Source organism: Strongylocentrotus purpuratus, unplaced genomic scaffold (assembly GCF_000002235.5).
Source record: "Strongylocentrotus purpuratus isolate Spur 01 unplaced genomic scaffold, Spur_5.0 spur5_scaffold_12, whole genome shotgun sequence".
Classification (NCBI taxonomy): domain Eukaryota; kingdom Metazoa; phylum Echinodermata; class Echinoidea; order Camarodonta; family Strongylocentrotidae; genus Strongylocentrotus; species Strongylocentrotus purpuratus.
Window position 1 is genome coordinate 25,690,571 of NW_022145597.1, and position 16,222 is coordinate 25,706,792.

Consider the following 16,222-nt stretch of genomic DNA (forward strand, 5'->3'; position numbering starts at 1 on the left):
TAATGGGTTTTGATAAGGGAAGTTTAGATTGGTTTAGATCCTACTTATCTAATCGGCACCAAGTAGTGGCCATTCATGATATTCGTTCCAAACTAATGCCTATAACTTGCGGTGTTCCTCAGGGAAGCATTTTAGGCCCAATTCTATTTTCAAGTTATATAAATGATATGTGTATTTGTATAAAAGACTTCAAACTATTATTGTACGCAGATGACAGCGTACTACTCTATTCAAATCCTGATCCTAAATATATTGAGGAAAAGCTCAGTGAACAGCTGTCTACGTGTGTCGATTGGATGACTGATAATAAGCTTTCTTTACACTTGAGAAAAACAGAAAGCATTTTATTTTGTTCTAAAAGTAGTTCTAAAAAGTCATTTGAATTCAAAGTGACACACAATAATCAAGCAATCAAGAGAAAAGAGTCTGTGAAGTATTTAGGCATTGAGTTGGCTAGCGCAATTTCATTTTCATCTTTAGTAGAATCAGTTGTAAAAAAAGCAAATTCTCGTCTGAAATTTTTGTACAGATATCAAAGTTGTATGGATTTAAAAGCAAGACGTACACTCTGTTTTGCTCTTATTCAATGTTTATTTGACTATGCTAACCCTGCATGGTATAGTAACATAAACAAGTCAGATCAAAAGAAGTTGAAGATTATACAGAACAAAATGGTGAGATTTATCAACTGTTCTGGTCCAAGAACTCATGTTGGCTACAGCGAACTTTCTAAAGCTGGTTTTCTTGAAGTCGACCAAAGATCAAAACAACTCGTATTGCATCATGTGCATAAAATATATCATACTAGGTCGAATCATTATATTCGATCCAACTTCGATCTTGTTACTGACGTACATGATTATAATACAAGAAATAGACGATTCAACTTTAACTTACCTGAAAGAGTAGGTAGTATTGGAAATTCGTTTTATTACAATGCCATAAAACATTGGAATTCCCTTCCCAATGGTGTAAAAGAAATAGGAAACTATGATCATTTTAAGAGGAAATTAAAGGAATACCTAATACTTGACAGTCAGAGAAGAGAAGTGAATGACATGTTATAATTATGATTGAAATTTTTATTCTGTCGGTTCATACTTTTTCATGTTGTATATACTTATGTTTTCGTACGTTATAGAAATTCTACAAATTCATCATTATTTTCCTCTTCTTCCTTCTCCTCTTTTTCTTTTTCTCCTTCTTCTTTTTCTTCTTGTACTTAATATCATTTCTATCATCAGTTTAATGTTGTTATTATTATTATTATCTTTAATAAGTAGTTCTTTTAATTTTCTTATCTGTCTGTAAATATTACTATTTTAACTTATTAATTTTATACATGTCTGTAAGGGACCCCACTGGAAATAAGCTCTCGAGCTTTCGTGGGTTATCCTGTTCAAGCTGACTTTTTTTGATCTGTTATTATTGTATATTGTTGTATGTTGGAAGCTTGTCGAATAAAAATCAATCAATCAATCAATCAATTTTTGTATCTCAATAATTTCGAGTCGCCGAGTCACGGCTGAGATGGCGCTATAGCTAAAAGCGGCAAAATGAAACTGAATTGCGGTAGCTGAGTGTAGACCCTCGGCCTAGGTAGGTTTTTAATTAAATATTTATTTATTTAAATACTAATGCATTAATTAACATAATTTTGAATGTAAATAAGTGCATGGAAGTGGACATTGTGGAAGACATGATTTTTTAATCTACATTTTCACCATTATCCGAGTTCTTTGCATTTCTTTGTTTGAGTCTCATACTCATTCCAGTCCCATTCGTGTATGTTGGTGTAGTGTTCATGTTCGCTTTCAAATCACGAAGAGAACGTGGCGCTAGCGGCTAGTGTACTTTGGTATCTATTTTTGACCCGTGACTCCCGCGTGGAGATACCCTACTAAAACATACCAGAAAATCTACTTAATCTTCATCGATTGTTCAAATAATGGTCATGATATAAATTTTGTTATATTTCTTACTCCTTTGAGCCTTTTGTGTCAATTTTCTTATCTTTTTTGGAGTATTTTTTGCTAAAAACGAAGACATTTAATAGATCTATTCACTTTCTCACAGTCACAGGTTTCACGGCAAACTGCTGCACGATTACAATACAATTGCATACCGTACCGTACCGACGAAGGGGTGTGGGGGAGCGAGCATGTCCGAAGTTATCAACTGTATTAATCCAGGGCTGTCAACTTTGGGGGAACTCCTTAGATGGAGATCGTATGCAATTTTCTTTTGGCCCAACGGAAGGGAGGGGGGGGGGGGGGGGGGGGGTGTTGAGTTAGAAAAATCAGAAAAATCGAAGTGCTCACTAATATAAGTTTCCACATATTAATCATCATCTTAACTTGCAATTGCAGATCATCTAAGAAAAAGGGATGAATGAAATTGCAATTCGTGGCAATGGAGACGATTTGCAATCATTGGCAGTACTTCAACAAAGTCAGTAATCATTGAGTCAGAGAGGGGTGGTGCTGTAGTTAGTTGGAGTAGCTGATGAAAACATCGCTTTAAGTTTCCAAACAAACGCCAGCTCTCAGAAGAACTTGATGACAGATTCCAATCAGATACCAAGCACAATGTCTCTTCCGGATAACAAAGACGCAGAACCCCAAGATGTCCTTTCAGAAACTATCAACAAATACTTGGCAGCAGAATCAGAAAAGCAGAAAGTAGAGAGATTGCCATTGTTGGCAGACTCAGAAAAGCAAAAATTAGAGAGATCGCCAGTGTTGGTAGACTCGGAGAGAGATGCAGCAGACACTGCTGGGAAGAGCGAACCTGATGTTGCGGAAAAGAGGCATGATAGTGAAGGGGAAACAATCAACAGAAAGTCAGCAGCAGAATCAGAAAAGCAGAAGGTAGAGAGATTGCCAGTGTTAGCAGACTCAGAAAAGCAGAAATTAGAGAGATCGCCAGTGTTGGCAGACTCGGAGAAAGATGCAGCAGACACTGCTGGGAAGAGCGAACCGGATGTGGCGGAAAAGAGGCAGGATTGCGAAGCAGATGAGATCGCCATGGTAACGGCAATGGAGCCGGCAGACATTGGGATGGATGCAGTGTGGGAGGATACAGACATGGAAGCAGAAAATAGTCAAAGGTCAGTGTAAGGAAAGAGACAGGTGTCTGACAAGTGCTCTGGCAACAATATTTTACACTTACCAAACTCCTAGCTTCAACCCAGGACCAAACACTATATCTAACCTTTGAACTTTGAACTTTAAACTAAACCTTTCATATAACCCAGTTGCAACCCTATCCTAACCCAATCAACCCTATATCTTTGAAGGAATACAGCCTAGAGTAATTGTTTGAATATATGTCGGACCACCGGAAGAGACATTGCAAAAGGCTTTGCATGGCCACCATTGAAGTTTACCAGGCACTTTGCATACTGTATAACCAGAGAAGTAGTATGTGAGTCCTTCAGGTGAACTCGCAAAAGTTTCATGCTACGCAATGAATCAGTCACAGCTGATACTGCACTGAATATGTGCAATTCGCAAAAATTTCTTGCTGGTAAAAGTGCTCTCGTTTAACAAATCCCCAAATGTTTCTCGTTTTGAAGTTAGCTGCGTGTTGATGAGACATTTGCCTGGATATTTCCTTTGTCAAATGTTTAGAAATTCCTTGGTTTCTGTTTGTTAAGATAATAATTCCATGAATGGAAAACAAAATAGACATAGATTGATACACACGGCATACTATTTTAGTTCAAAATTGTACCATTTGTTTATAGGTGATGGTTTAATATGAATTGTCAGCATTACAGTTTGCATTTTAGTACATATGGTAAATATTTTGAATTTCTTCGTTATTCACAAATCAAATAATGAATGCACATTAGAGACATTTTCAGGTTGTTTATCATCTCTTTTTTGTTTTCTCTCTGTCTCAGCTTCAACTTTTCTGAGGAGCCTGTTCTGATTGCAAAGATGTCTGCAGAGTTCAATACGGTGAAAGGCAACTTCCTCAAAGGATGCAAATGGCAAGTATCGACTATGGAGATCATGAAATCCAGTTATACCAGCTCTGTTGATTAACTGTGTACAGAAAATCTAAATGCTTTAGAAGAACAAAAGATATTTCCCCTGAGTGGTCTTATGGCATGTTTCAATGTACTTTGTCTTTTGAGGGTATTTTGCCAATGTGGACAACTAAACAGGTCCAGCAACTCCTTAAGGACATGCTTGAGTTCTGGTAATGATAGAATTTTTTTTCTAACAGAATCCAACAAAACTTACACTGAATGTTAAAGATAACAAATAAATAACATGTGCCAAACGATTTTGTTAGAAAATGTTTAGGGGCTGAGTAACGAGTATAGAAAGGTACCGTAAAGAAATCAAGGTAAGTAGGCTCGACACCATGTGCTTAACACAGGTCCCTATGATTTCAAGCAAATTTTTGTGAGGTTTTTATTTTACAGGTTCAAACAATCAATCTACTGCAGGAGAAACAATCCTAAATGAATTGTAGCCATGTTCTCTCAACATACGATGCCCATACCAGAGCTTAAGATTAGCTTTAAAGGAATTGGGTAACTTTGTCTTAGATGCTGCAATGATAATCATAAACCTTTAGGTCAGTCAGGACCCCATGACTTTTTCCAGCTGATCGCCTGTCTGATTATCAAGATATTTATGATTGCAAATTGAAATTTAAAAATTCCTTTTCCTCACACTACAGTCTTTTGGGGAAAATGAATATGGTAAAACCGGTCACTCAAGATTTTTATTTTTTTGTGGCACTTCATTTTTTAGGGCTTCAATATTACACCATATCACAGGCACTGATAATATGTAAGGCCATGCATTTTCAGATTTAACATTTTTAAACAATGCAGTTAATAGACAGGTTTACATGATGTGATTGTACTCTACAGGTCTCCAGATGGGCTGTGCATATTGACCAACAGCGAGGACCAAACCTTGCGGCTGTTTAACATTCCACCTCAAGCATACGGGCACCGCATCAGCACAGAGACGGATGATGAGAGTGCGGACCAAGAGAGGGAGCCAGAGTCTGTCCTACAGATCCATGAGGGAGAGCTTATCTATGACTACTGCTGGTATCCAAAGATGGACTCTTATCTGCCAGAAACATGCTGGTATGAATTGGTTGTCGAAAATAGCAAAATTTGACATATCGTAAGAAGGGTTTAAAGGTCCCATGACCTGCAAATGCATACATTGTATTAGTAATCAACTTCAGAAGAAAATTATGAATTTAGTCATCAAACTGTTTGATATAGATATGCATCATGAAATGAAAAAAAGTGCAATCAACGAATGTACTTCTTGAGAATGATGAGAAAATACATGTAGATAAAACCATTCTGATTCTTTTCTACATGCAGAGCCCTGATTGAAAGTATTATGATATACAAAATAATATGCTACTTTAGGAATGTATAACTAAAAGTAATATGAATTCATAACTAAAGCTGTTATGTACATGTAGTTTACCATTAATGTAATTTTCTTTGATTATGATTGTTTCTTTTTGTAAATTGATTTGTAAACTTTAACAGTGAAAAACAAATTTCTGAATGGACACTAAATATTTGATTTCAACTCATGTCTCATGATTTATTTTGAACACTTATTCCTCTTATTTTGCAACCTGGTAATCCCTGATTCATAAAAATTGCTGCAAATTCAGAATTTACATGGTAGCAGATCAGAACAGTGATACTAAAGAAAATGTGAATCATTTTTTTTTCTTTCTCCAAAATCAGTTTGGCCAGCACAAGTCGAGACCATCCCATTCATTTATGGGATGCATTCACTGGCAAGCTCAGAGGGACTTACAAGCCTATTAATTCAGTGGTGAGTAGATGATCCAAAATATGCTCCTGTAACATCACTCTGGTGACAATAAGCTAGTTTGTAGTTGCCGTCTGAGCATGAGCAGATAAAGGTCATTGCAGACCAAATTGTGAAAAACATGGAGACAAAATACACTGAATGCTCATGAAAGTTATGTAACCGTTATTCATTTATGCACTCCATGATACACAGGTGGAAGTATTCTTTGAAAAGGGGAAACAAAGGCTATTTATGTAGCACCTCCAATCGCTGTAGGAGTGATTATTTCAAAATGTACAAAGTGGGACCTCTTCATGTTTTGAAGATCTGTGGATATTCAGGGTCCTTTGGGACATGTGCTAACCTTGAACTGGTCTATTGCTTGGGCGACAGTTGCTTTTGTCAACAGATATATAATATAGGTTTGTGATTGAGGTTTACAAGGAGGTTAGGGTTAGGTAATAGTTCATTATTCTGGCTAATGGGAGGTGCTCTAGAAGTTAAGCTGCAAGTCATAGTGACATTGCTGTGTTCTGAAATAATTACTGATTTTTTTACCCAGATGTGTGGCCCTGGTTTGCAAAAAAAAAATCTCATCAGAATTATATTAAATTCAATTCAATACAAATTTATTTCCATTCATAACACATAAAATGTAACAAAACTATACTTTGGACAAATAGTATGGAGAAATACCATAAAATCAAAACTTACTCCATTCAAATTTGACATCTTTCAAATTGCAAGGTTGCAAACCTCATTCTGCTATAGCTTCAACCTGAAGTATTTGTAACAATCAAAGGGGTCAACTCTTTTTTGTTTATTTGTTTAAACTCTTATTATTAAGCACTGTATAAATTTTAAAATCCAGTACATTATTATACATTTTATTGATAATTGTCAACACATTCTGTGTTGTAAGGTAGGAAAATTTATAATGTTTGTCCTACCTAACAATTAATGTATGCAAATCGCATTCTGACTATTGAAATACATTTATTTGTAAGGGGGGAATGCAGCACTTAACAAAGATTTATGCATTAAATTTGATTAAATTATGAATATGTTCTATTTATTTTCTTGTCTCTTCTTTGATCAGGATGAGCTCTCCACCCCACATTCGCTCTGCTTCTCAAAGAACGGACGACGTATCTTCTGTGGTTTTAACAAGACTATCAGAATTTTCTACACAGACAGGCCAGGCTCACAGTGTGAGGTCGTTCCCACCAAAAGTAAGTGATTTACAATTTCTACCTGTTTATTATCAATCATATTAGAGACTTTTCGTTTTACACAACGAGAATGTGGACCGCCACGTGTGACATCCTTTTAAGGTAATGTGACGCTCTTTTAAGGCACTGCCGGGCACGGCCCAGTGCCTTAACACAATGGCACACGCGGCAGTCCACGCTCTCGTCGTGTAAAACAAAAAGTCCCTATTCTACAGTCGTCAGTTTTCATGAGGAACTTGACATCCTTTGGCTATTTACCCCATTAGGGATGTTATCAATAATGATACTTAATAATTATAGGCATTTCTATAGCACCGTCTATCTAGAAATTCTATTCCAAGGCAAATTTATTATTACCCGAGCTTTAACCTAGCTGCCATTACAGCGCTCCTGCATTTCAAGAAATTAATTCCTGCCAGGTACCCATTTACCTCACCTGGGTCGAGTGTGGAAAATGAAGATTAATACCTTGCCTAAGGACATTAGTGCCATATCAGGGATTGAATAACGACCTTGAATTTCAAGTCAAGGGCTTAAACAATTCGACTACGACACTTCTGCAATCACCAAGAGTGGACTTTGCTTTTACGACCAACGTGGCTGACGTAAAGCTCGTACATTCCACGATCTTCAGAAAGGAAACATCATCATTATGGTTTCTGAATCTTAAAGTTAACAGAAAGCTTTCCAAGACTCCCCAGCAAGTTCATTGTGGGACAAAGAGTATCGTTGCTTCTGCATGCAAGAGTTTAGATACACACAACAACTAGTAATTTCAAGAAATTTCACCAAGTTTGGTGTGTGTATGATGTAATGCACTTAGAAACAGACAAGAAAATGTCTTCATGGCATTTGATCGTTATTGCTGCTCTCCTCTCTGGTGTATAAAATACTAGACGAAGGAGGTAAAAATACCAATATGATTTCATATATAATTGGTGATGTAAGAGATAAAGTTATGTTCAGATCGTCAACCTTGCTCCACCATCAGTACTGATACTTATTATCTTAACCCAGGTAGATTTATCCGTAATAAAACTGTTCTTCCTGAGGTCCTTATAATCATAATTTGGTATGATCCAAGCTACCATGATACAACACCCAAGCATGCAATAAATTTCTTCCTATCCATTACCCAACTTTCCTTCACCTGGGTAGAGAGTGGCACATGTAGATTAATGACTTACAAGAGAATGTCAGTGCCTGCCAGGGATCCAAACATTTGTGGATTGATTTAAATTTCAACTTTTGTTTGGTTCACAGAGAAGAGTATGAATGGACAGACTGGAATCATTTCTTGCTTTGCCATGGCTCCTGAACTCAAGATGTATGCAGCAGGCTCTTACTCAAAATCTGGTAAATATCTCTCCCATCACAGTTGTGTGATTAATGTTTACCATGAGATCCTTCAGTAAATATTATATATTTAATATCGTGTTCTATATAGATTGTAAGTTGTGAATGTCTTTTAATGTTGAGTTATGTCTTTAATTATGAATTGTAGATAAAAAATGTATGCAGTAGGTTCTTTTCTCCAAATCAGGTAAATATCTCTGTCATCACAGTTGTGTGATTAATTAAGCAATATTTCTGTAAATCCTGTCAATTGATTGCAAGGTTTTTATTAAAGTGTAAATGTAAATATGTTTGAATTTTAGTACATGTAATGGCTTATATAATGAACTGCGGGTGTGTGCATCAGGTTCTCATTCAAAATTTGGTAAATATCTGTGCTGTAATGATTGTGGAATTATTACAGAGATACTTTCTTTCGATCTTGTAAATGGTGTATTATGGTTTATAATATTGTATATAATTCATTATTTTATATAAGTAAGCACCTATCACTTTACTTGAAAATTGTGATATGTGTGGTGGTTATTTTACCTGGCTGCTAAGAAAGCATAAATGCTTGTTAATACGCAACCCGACAGCCGACAGCTTTAGGTCCTCTCCGAGGGACCTGGTAATGAGGATTAATGCCTTACCAAAGGACACTAGCACATCGACTTGGTTTTGAACCCGGGTCACTGGATTACTAGACATCTGCTCTACCAACTGAGCTATCGTGCCTCCTCGTAAAGCGATTTTGTAAATCATATGTGTGATATGTGTGATATTGTAGGGTTGCTTATCATTCTACAACAAATTAATAATCAGTTCATCTATTCCAAGGCCAACTAATAGTTTGAGAAAGCGTTTATAAACTATTACATTTCTGCTTCTGTTTGTTCTTCAGTTGGTCTGTATACAAACGACAACAACAACCTGGTGTGCCTTCTTGAGGGACAGAGTGGTGGAGTAACCCATCTCATGTTCTCTTCAGACATGAATAGACTCTACAGTGGAGGGAGAAAGGTGAGAACTGTCTCTTATGCCATGAGTGCTTTGTTGCTGATATACTTGCGGGGTAGTGATGATAGTGGTTGTTAGATAATGAATGGGGAAATGAATAGAGCTTATGATGTTTCGTTGGTCATGATTGCATCGTTGCTAATAGACTTTCGAGGTAGTTATGAAAGCGTTATAAGACTGATTACTGGATGGAAAAATGAATGAGGCTTACAAATGATAGGAGGGTATGTGGAAGAGAGATACAGGGTTCAAACTATCCTGGAGGTCAGGAAAAACCTGGCAAATGAATTTTCTGTAAATAGGTCATGGGTAGAGAAATTAACCAACTTGAAGGTGGTCAGTCTTCTTCTTCTTTTTCTCCTCCTCCTTCTTCTTCCTTTTCTATTCCCCCTCCTTCTCCTCTTCTTATTCTTCTTGTACTATTTCTTCTCCTCCCCTCCTCTTGTTTTTGTTCTTGTTCCTCTTCCTCTTCTTCTTCTCCTTTTTCTTCATCATCTTCTCCTTCTTCTTCTTCTTCTTCTTCTTACTCTTCTTCTTCTCCTTCTTCGTTTTCCTCTTCTTTCTCTCCTTCTTCTTCCTTCTCTCTTTCTTCTTCCTCTTCTCTTTCTCTTTCTTCTTCTCCTTCTTCTAATCACCACCACCATCACCGTCATCATCATAAATATATTATCTAACAAAATATCTCAATGGTAATGGAACTCCATGTTCCAAAGATGATACAAAACCCTGGATGCTCTTTTCCTCTCTCATCGTAGACAGCCCATGAAGGTCCAATTTTGTTATCTAGCTTTCATTTTCTATTTCCACTGACACAGGATAAGGAGATTCTATGTTGGGACGTCCGTAACCCTGGGAAGGTGCTCAACAGTGCTCTAAGAGAGGTATCTACACATCAGAGGGTCTACTTTGATATAGACAGGTGAGATGATTGAAGACTGATCAGCAACATTTGAAGGAGTTTACTAAATGTTTCCCCTCCTCCTTCTACAAAAGAAGAAGAGGGAGAGGAGAAGAGGAAGAAGAAGGAGAAGAGGAGGGAGGATTATGAGAGGGAGAAGGGGAAGGAGAAGAGGGAGAAAGAAAAGTGAAAAGATGAAGAAGAAAACACTCTGCAAATCTCATGCCCAGAAAGTAAAGGAAAAGATATGATTTATTCGTAACATACAATTTGTTGAATATATGGGAGTTGGGGGCCCATCCCACCCTCCTTTAGAGATAGAAGGTACCATCTTACAATATCTGGGTCGAGTGTGGCAAATGTAGGTTAATGTCTTGCCAAAGGATTTCAGTGTTGCAGCAGGGATTCAAACCAGTACCTTGTGGTCCACAGTCTAGTCTGGAGACTTGTCCACCAGACCAAAGCACCCCTACAGACCACAACACCTCTACATGTAAATGAAGGATTTTGAGCTGGTCTGAAGTGTAATGCCTTGATAAGAGGATCAATAAATGTTTGCTCTCTCTTCCCCCCTCCCTCTCTCTCTCTCTCTCTCTCTCTGTCTCTCTCCCTCTCTTTCTTGATATTTTACTCTCTCACTCTCCCGCTCCCCCTCCCTATCTCTCTTATCACACTTTTGTACCCCTCTGTCATTTCTCTCTCCCTCTCCCTCTATCTATCTCTCTATCTCTCTCTTCTCTCTCCATATCCTCTCTTTCTCTCTCTTTCTCCCACTCTCTATCTCCTTCCTCTCCGTCTATCCCTCCCCCTCTCCCTCCCTCCCCCTCTCTCTCCCTCCCTCCCTTCCTCCCTCCCTCTCTATCTCTCCCTCCCTCTCCACTCCCTTTCCCTCCCTCCACTCCCTCTCTCTCTCTCTTCTCATTTCTTCAACACTACAGCAATGGGCAATACCTTGTATCAGGCAACCAGAACGGAACCGTAAGCGTATGGGACACGTCTCAGCCACCCGCCTCATCCATGGACGACTGTAACTCAGACCCAGTCCTTCTCTCTTCCTACAACTACAAGACTCACAGTGACTGTGTCAATGGCATCAGGTATTGATAGAGCTTCCCCTAACATTGCATCCGCTTCGAGTGCATCCTAGCGTACATTAAGATTTCTTTAAAGGCATCGTTTAACAATGAAAAATCTGAGATGCATGTCCCTACGTGTTATCAGTGTCTGTGATATTGTGTAATATTGAAGCCCTAAACAAATTAAGCTTCAAAATGATCAAGAAGTGCCTCAAAAAAGTAAAAGTAAAAATCTTTGAGTGACTGGTTATACCATACTCGTTTTCCCAAATAGACTGTAGAGTTAAGAAAACCGTTAGGAAAACGCAAAATTTGGTTTAGTTTTTCAATCATAAATATCTTGATAATCAGACAGGCAAACGGATTGGCTTGTTAAAGTCATTGGGTTCCTGGCTGACCTTAAGGTTTATAATTATCATTGCAGCATGAGCTAAATCCAGGATTTTGTTTCAGAATCTGAGACAAAGCTACCCAAACCCTTTAAAGGTACTATGTCTCATTTGCAGGCCCTAAAAATGCCGTAGATATGACAATTTGTAAAGGCTATATCAACTGCAGCTGGTAGTACATGCAAGACCTTTGCTGAAATGAAGCTGATTTAGCCTTTTCTCTGGCTAAAAAGTCTGCCGTAGTATGCAATTTTGAATTAATGGTAAAGACCAGTTTTGGAAACGCCCCCCGCTCAAAAAAATGAAATGGAAGTTCTTATTACCAATCATGTCAAAGAATATGTTTTGACTAATACGTGATGATTCAAATTTCTGGACTGGATAGATATAGGATAGTCCAATATACATCTTTCTGTGTACAGTGCTTGTAACTTTACCAAGACTGGGCCAAATTTCTTATCATTTTGATGATTCCAGAACCTCGCAGTACACACCTATACTTATATGCTAGATGATCAACCTTTCCTGATAGATTCCACAACGTTTCTTTCACGATGCAACCGCATGACCATAACTGGTCTATACCTTTAAGTATTTATATTACTATTATGTCAATCAGGAAATTTGTTTGATATTCTTTATATATCTAATGACATTTTGCAAAGTTTTTCCAAAATTGGACCATAGTAGGATCATACAATATGTGGAGGGCTTCACCAATCAATATCCCATCTTTCATCATCTTTGTCTTCCCTCCAGTCTTCATCCCCATCTGCCTGTCATGGCGACCGCATCCGGTCAGCGGAGGCTGGAGAATCCTTGGAGGAGCTTGGCCGGTGGTAGTGATGGAGACGACAGTGACGAGGAGATGGACCCAGTACAGCCAAGTGACCATTCACTCAAGCTCTGGTCACTCCGCCCGAGGAAATCTGTCAGGTATGGGGTCATTCTAATACTTATCTCAGACCAAGTCGTTTGAGAATTTGTGTAAATTTTGACAGATCCATACAGATTTCAGTTTTGGAAGTCACAATATAATGTCAGATTTTATAGTCATTCAATGTATTTTTTTTTCACTTCATAATCACATTTATGTAAGGCAATGCTGTGATATAATTCCGTTAAAAGGAAGGGGTGGTCTGTTTCCATGTGCAGAAATCTATAATTTACTGACACCAGACTTGGTGGAAATACCATCAATGGGTGTACAAGTCACGTACACAGCCAACCCATGGTTCCGTCAAGAAATACCCCCTAGTCTCTCAGATAGTCTTCAGGTGAGGGAAATGTAAGATAATGACTTTACTATACAGGGGATGGTTGGAAAACGCAAAGCATTACATATGGCCAGTTGGTCATAAAACTGAAGGCTAATCCTGGAGATTGATAACACCTATTATTGGGTAAACAACCGAATGATGTCGAATTCCTCATGAAAGCCCACGGCACTCCTATGCGTCTTTAAGATATAAGGCTTTTATCAATTTATTATGCCCCATGATCAGGGATTTATAGTAAAGGTAACAACAAGAACTATTAGGTGATGGTTATATCAAAATAATTATCATTTTGGATGAAATGACCTATAACCTTTAACCTATGTCATATGGGATGCTTTTTCATGGAATTTCTCTGTAAATCTTTAAATTGCAGATGATATTCGGCCGTCATTCCATAGCTGAATACTGTTACACTGAGCAGCGTCAGCCAGCCCGGAGAGGAGGTGACGTAGACCACCGTGACATGCTGCATTTCATTCTCTCTGCCTCTCCTTACCCGGGAGAAGAATCACCCAGATTGAACAGGCCAGGGCAGGTCAAGGCACTCGTACAACACGCACTGTCCTTTTTGCGTGTTTGAAAAAGTACATCGCGCAACTTTTGGCATTTTATCCGGTTACGCTGAGCTATGTCAGCCAGACCGGACAGGACGTGACGGAGACCACCGTGACAAGCTGCATTTTATCCTCTCTGCTTCTCTTCATCCGTGAAAAGAATAACATGGATTGAACAGGGCAGGGCAGCTCAAGGCACTCTCTCAAGACACACTGCCCATCATGACATGCTGCATTTTGTCATCTCTGCTTTTTCCTCATCCTGGAGAAGAATTAACTGGATTGAAGGCTCAACGCACTCTCACAAGACGCACTGTCCTTTTTGCGTGTTTGAAGAAGTACATCGCACAAATTTGGGCATTTAATCTACCATGTTTCTCCACATCAGGGTGAAGAATTACTGGGAATTGAACGGGCGTAGGCAGCTGAAGACACTGTCACAAGAAACACTGTGCATCGAGCAGCTTTGGGCATTTTATCCACCATGTTTCTTCATATCCGGGAGAGGAGTTCAAAGAACCAAATGGATAGAACAGGACAACTGAGGGTGTTTTTACAAGACGCACTGTCCATATTGCCTATAGATACTCTGGCTCTTTATTCACCATGACTCTGTATACAAAAGAGATGGAGAATCAATGACAGTGAGAGTGGATTGAGAAGGGGAATCTCATGCATTCTTACAAGTCTTTTTTTTTTCTTCACAATTTTGCCACTTTGAACTCAGGAGCTGAAAAAGGAATATATCTATTATGTTTCTTCATACCCATGAAATGAAGAACTAGGTGGATAAAACACAACTAAACGCATTCTTCAAAGACATTTAAGTCTAGTTTAAGCCCCTTAACACTCTGGTATGTTTGCAGGAAAAAACGTATCAAGCAACACTGGCATTATTAATCAATAGCAGTTCAGAATTTTCTGATGAGGCTCAAATAAGTCAGCATTGCCTCCTCAAGTTGCCAACAATTATTTTTATAACCTCAATGGTGTAATAAAGTGGCATCATAGCAATAAGTATATATTTGAATAAAATCTAGCCTGAAGGAGGTCTAGTTGAAAATGCAAAGATTTGTCTGACTTGTTTTTCATTCATATGTAGGCTTTACCAACATTCTATAATGGATGTTGGCACAACAGTAGGAGTAATGGTTTAATGTCTACAAACATTTATATATTGTGAAATAAAATTGAATTGAATTGAAACATGGGCCAAACGGAGATAAAAAGTTTAGGGACTGGACTGAAATATTGTCTCGGACTGTAAGCTGCACTAACCCAATCAACATGAAAGATATGTATTCTTAAATTTCCCCATGTTTTGGTCATAATTATATGATCAATTGGCCCTAATACCACAAATCAACTAGCTGTCAAACCAAGCCAAAAATATTGAGCAGCCCCACCCGCCCATTAAGAAACTTACCAAACTCACCTGGCCAGTGCTCTGTGCCTTCTGGTTGACAAATTTAGCAGACGTAGGGTTAAAAGGTTTATGATGGCAAAAAGTTTCCCATATCATTAATAGAGTGTGGAAAGGATGGCCTGTGATAGATTGAGTCCCTTGCAAAGGGTGTCTGGAGCTGCAGAGGGTGTCCTCAGTGTGGTGTTGGTGTGCTCTGTATTGATAGAGTCCTTGCAAAGGGTATCAGGAACCGCAGAGAGTGTCCACGGTGTAATGTTGGGGTGCTCTGTATTGATAGCGTCCTTGCAAAGGGTATCAGGAACTGCAGAGAGTGTCCACAGTGTGATGTTGGGGTGCTCTGTATTGATAGAGTCATTGCAAAGGGTATCTTGAACTGCAGAGAGTGTCCACGGTGTGATGTTAGGGTGCTCTGTATTGATAGAGTCCTTGCAAAGGGTGTCTGGAACTGCAGAGTGTGTCCCCGGTGTGATGTTGGTGTGCTCTGTATTGATAGAGTCCTTGCAAAGAGTGTCTGGAACTGCAGAGAGTGTCCACGGTGTGATGTTGGGGTGCTCTGTATTGATGTTGTCATGACCTGGAGTTCTGCTGAAAAATATTACCTGCCATAGGTTTTGTGACTAGGTTCAAGGCCAAAGCTACTTAATTATAACCTTGAGGCTGGACTTCCCTGCTCACGTGTGATATGGTAAGACTGAAAATCAGTACAAAATCGTTCGGGGATATGTTGTGCTGAGATTACATCTGGCTTCAGGAAGGCATCAAGAGACAAGATATGTTTTAACAAACTACAAGCAAACAGATTTATTGTCTAGATTTTGGGATGCTCCAACATATGCTCCGGTGACAATTGCTCTGGGCAATATTTTGTCATAGGTATAGAGTTAGGTTTTAGGATTGCAATTGGGCTTTAGGTTAGGATTATTGTATGGGCTGGGGTTATGTTTACTCTCTGGTGCAGGGTTGCAGTTCGGAATTCCTTCAGTTGGGTTACTGAGCACAGCACGATTAATTGTCATACAGTGGAAAATTGTTATAACAAACTCCTGTCCTATCAATAGCTACCTTATTTTTGTAGGGCTCAAAAACAAAAGAATACAGATAAATTGGACCGGCAAATTCACTATGTTATATGCCTTAGGGCGGCTGGGCTAAAGCCGGGGTCATAATACTACTTTTATTATTATTTTTTTTCT

At 38.6% G+C, this 16,222-nt stretch overlaps 1 protein-coding gene across 1 annotated transcript; it reads left to right on the forward strand.

Annotated features, from left to right (window-relative positions):
* The first annotated feature begins 1,489 nt into the window (after window positions 1–1,489).
* Window positions 1,490–14,672, forward strand: LOC594691 (telomerase Cajal body protein 1). Its single transcript, XM_030982222.1, has 12 exons — window positions 1,490–1,599; window positions 2,370–3,109; window positions 3,908–3,997; window positions 4,895–5,119; window positions 5,750–5,840; window positions 6,919–7,051; window positions 8,315–8,407; window positions 9,291–9,409; window positions 10,222–10,325; window positions 11,243–11,401; window positions 12,529–12,705; window positions 13,423–14,672. The coding sequence occupies exons 2-12, from the start codon at window positions 2,559–2,561 to the stop codon at window positions 13,424–13,426; spliced, it is 1,746 nt and encodes a 581-aa protein (XP_030838082.1). The 5' UTR covers window positions 1,490–1,599; window positions 2,370–2,558; the 3' UTR covers window positions 13,427–14,672.
* Window positions 14,673–16,222: the final 1,550 nt, after the last annotated feature.

Excerpts from the sequence above, each read along its gene's own strand:
- LOC594691 (XM_030982222.1), top strand. The coding sequence starts at position 2,559 with ATGACAGATTCCAATCAGATACCAAGCACAATGTCTCTTCCGGATAAC. Across the intron at positions 3,998-4,894 it reads TTCCTCAAAGGATGCAAATG|GTCTCCAGATGGGCTGTGCA; the intron begins GCAAGTATCGAC and ends TGTACTCTACAG. Across the intron at positions 9,410-10,221 it reads TCTACAGTGGAGGGAGAAAG|GATAAGGAGATTCTATGTTG; the intron begins GTGAGAACTGTC and ends CCACTGACACAG.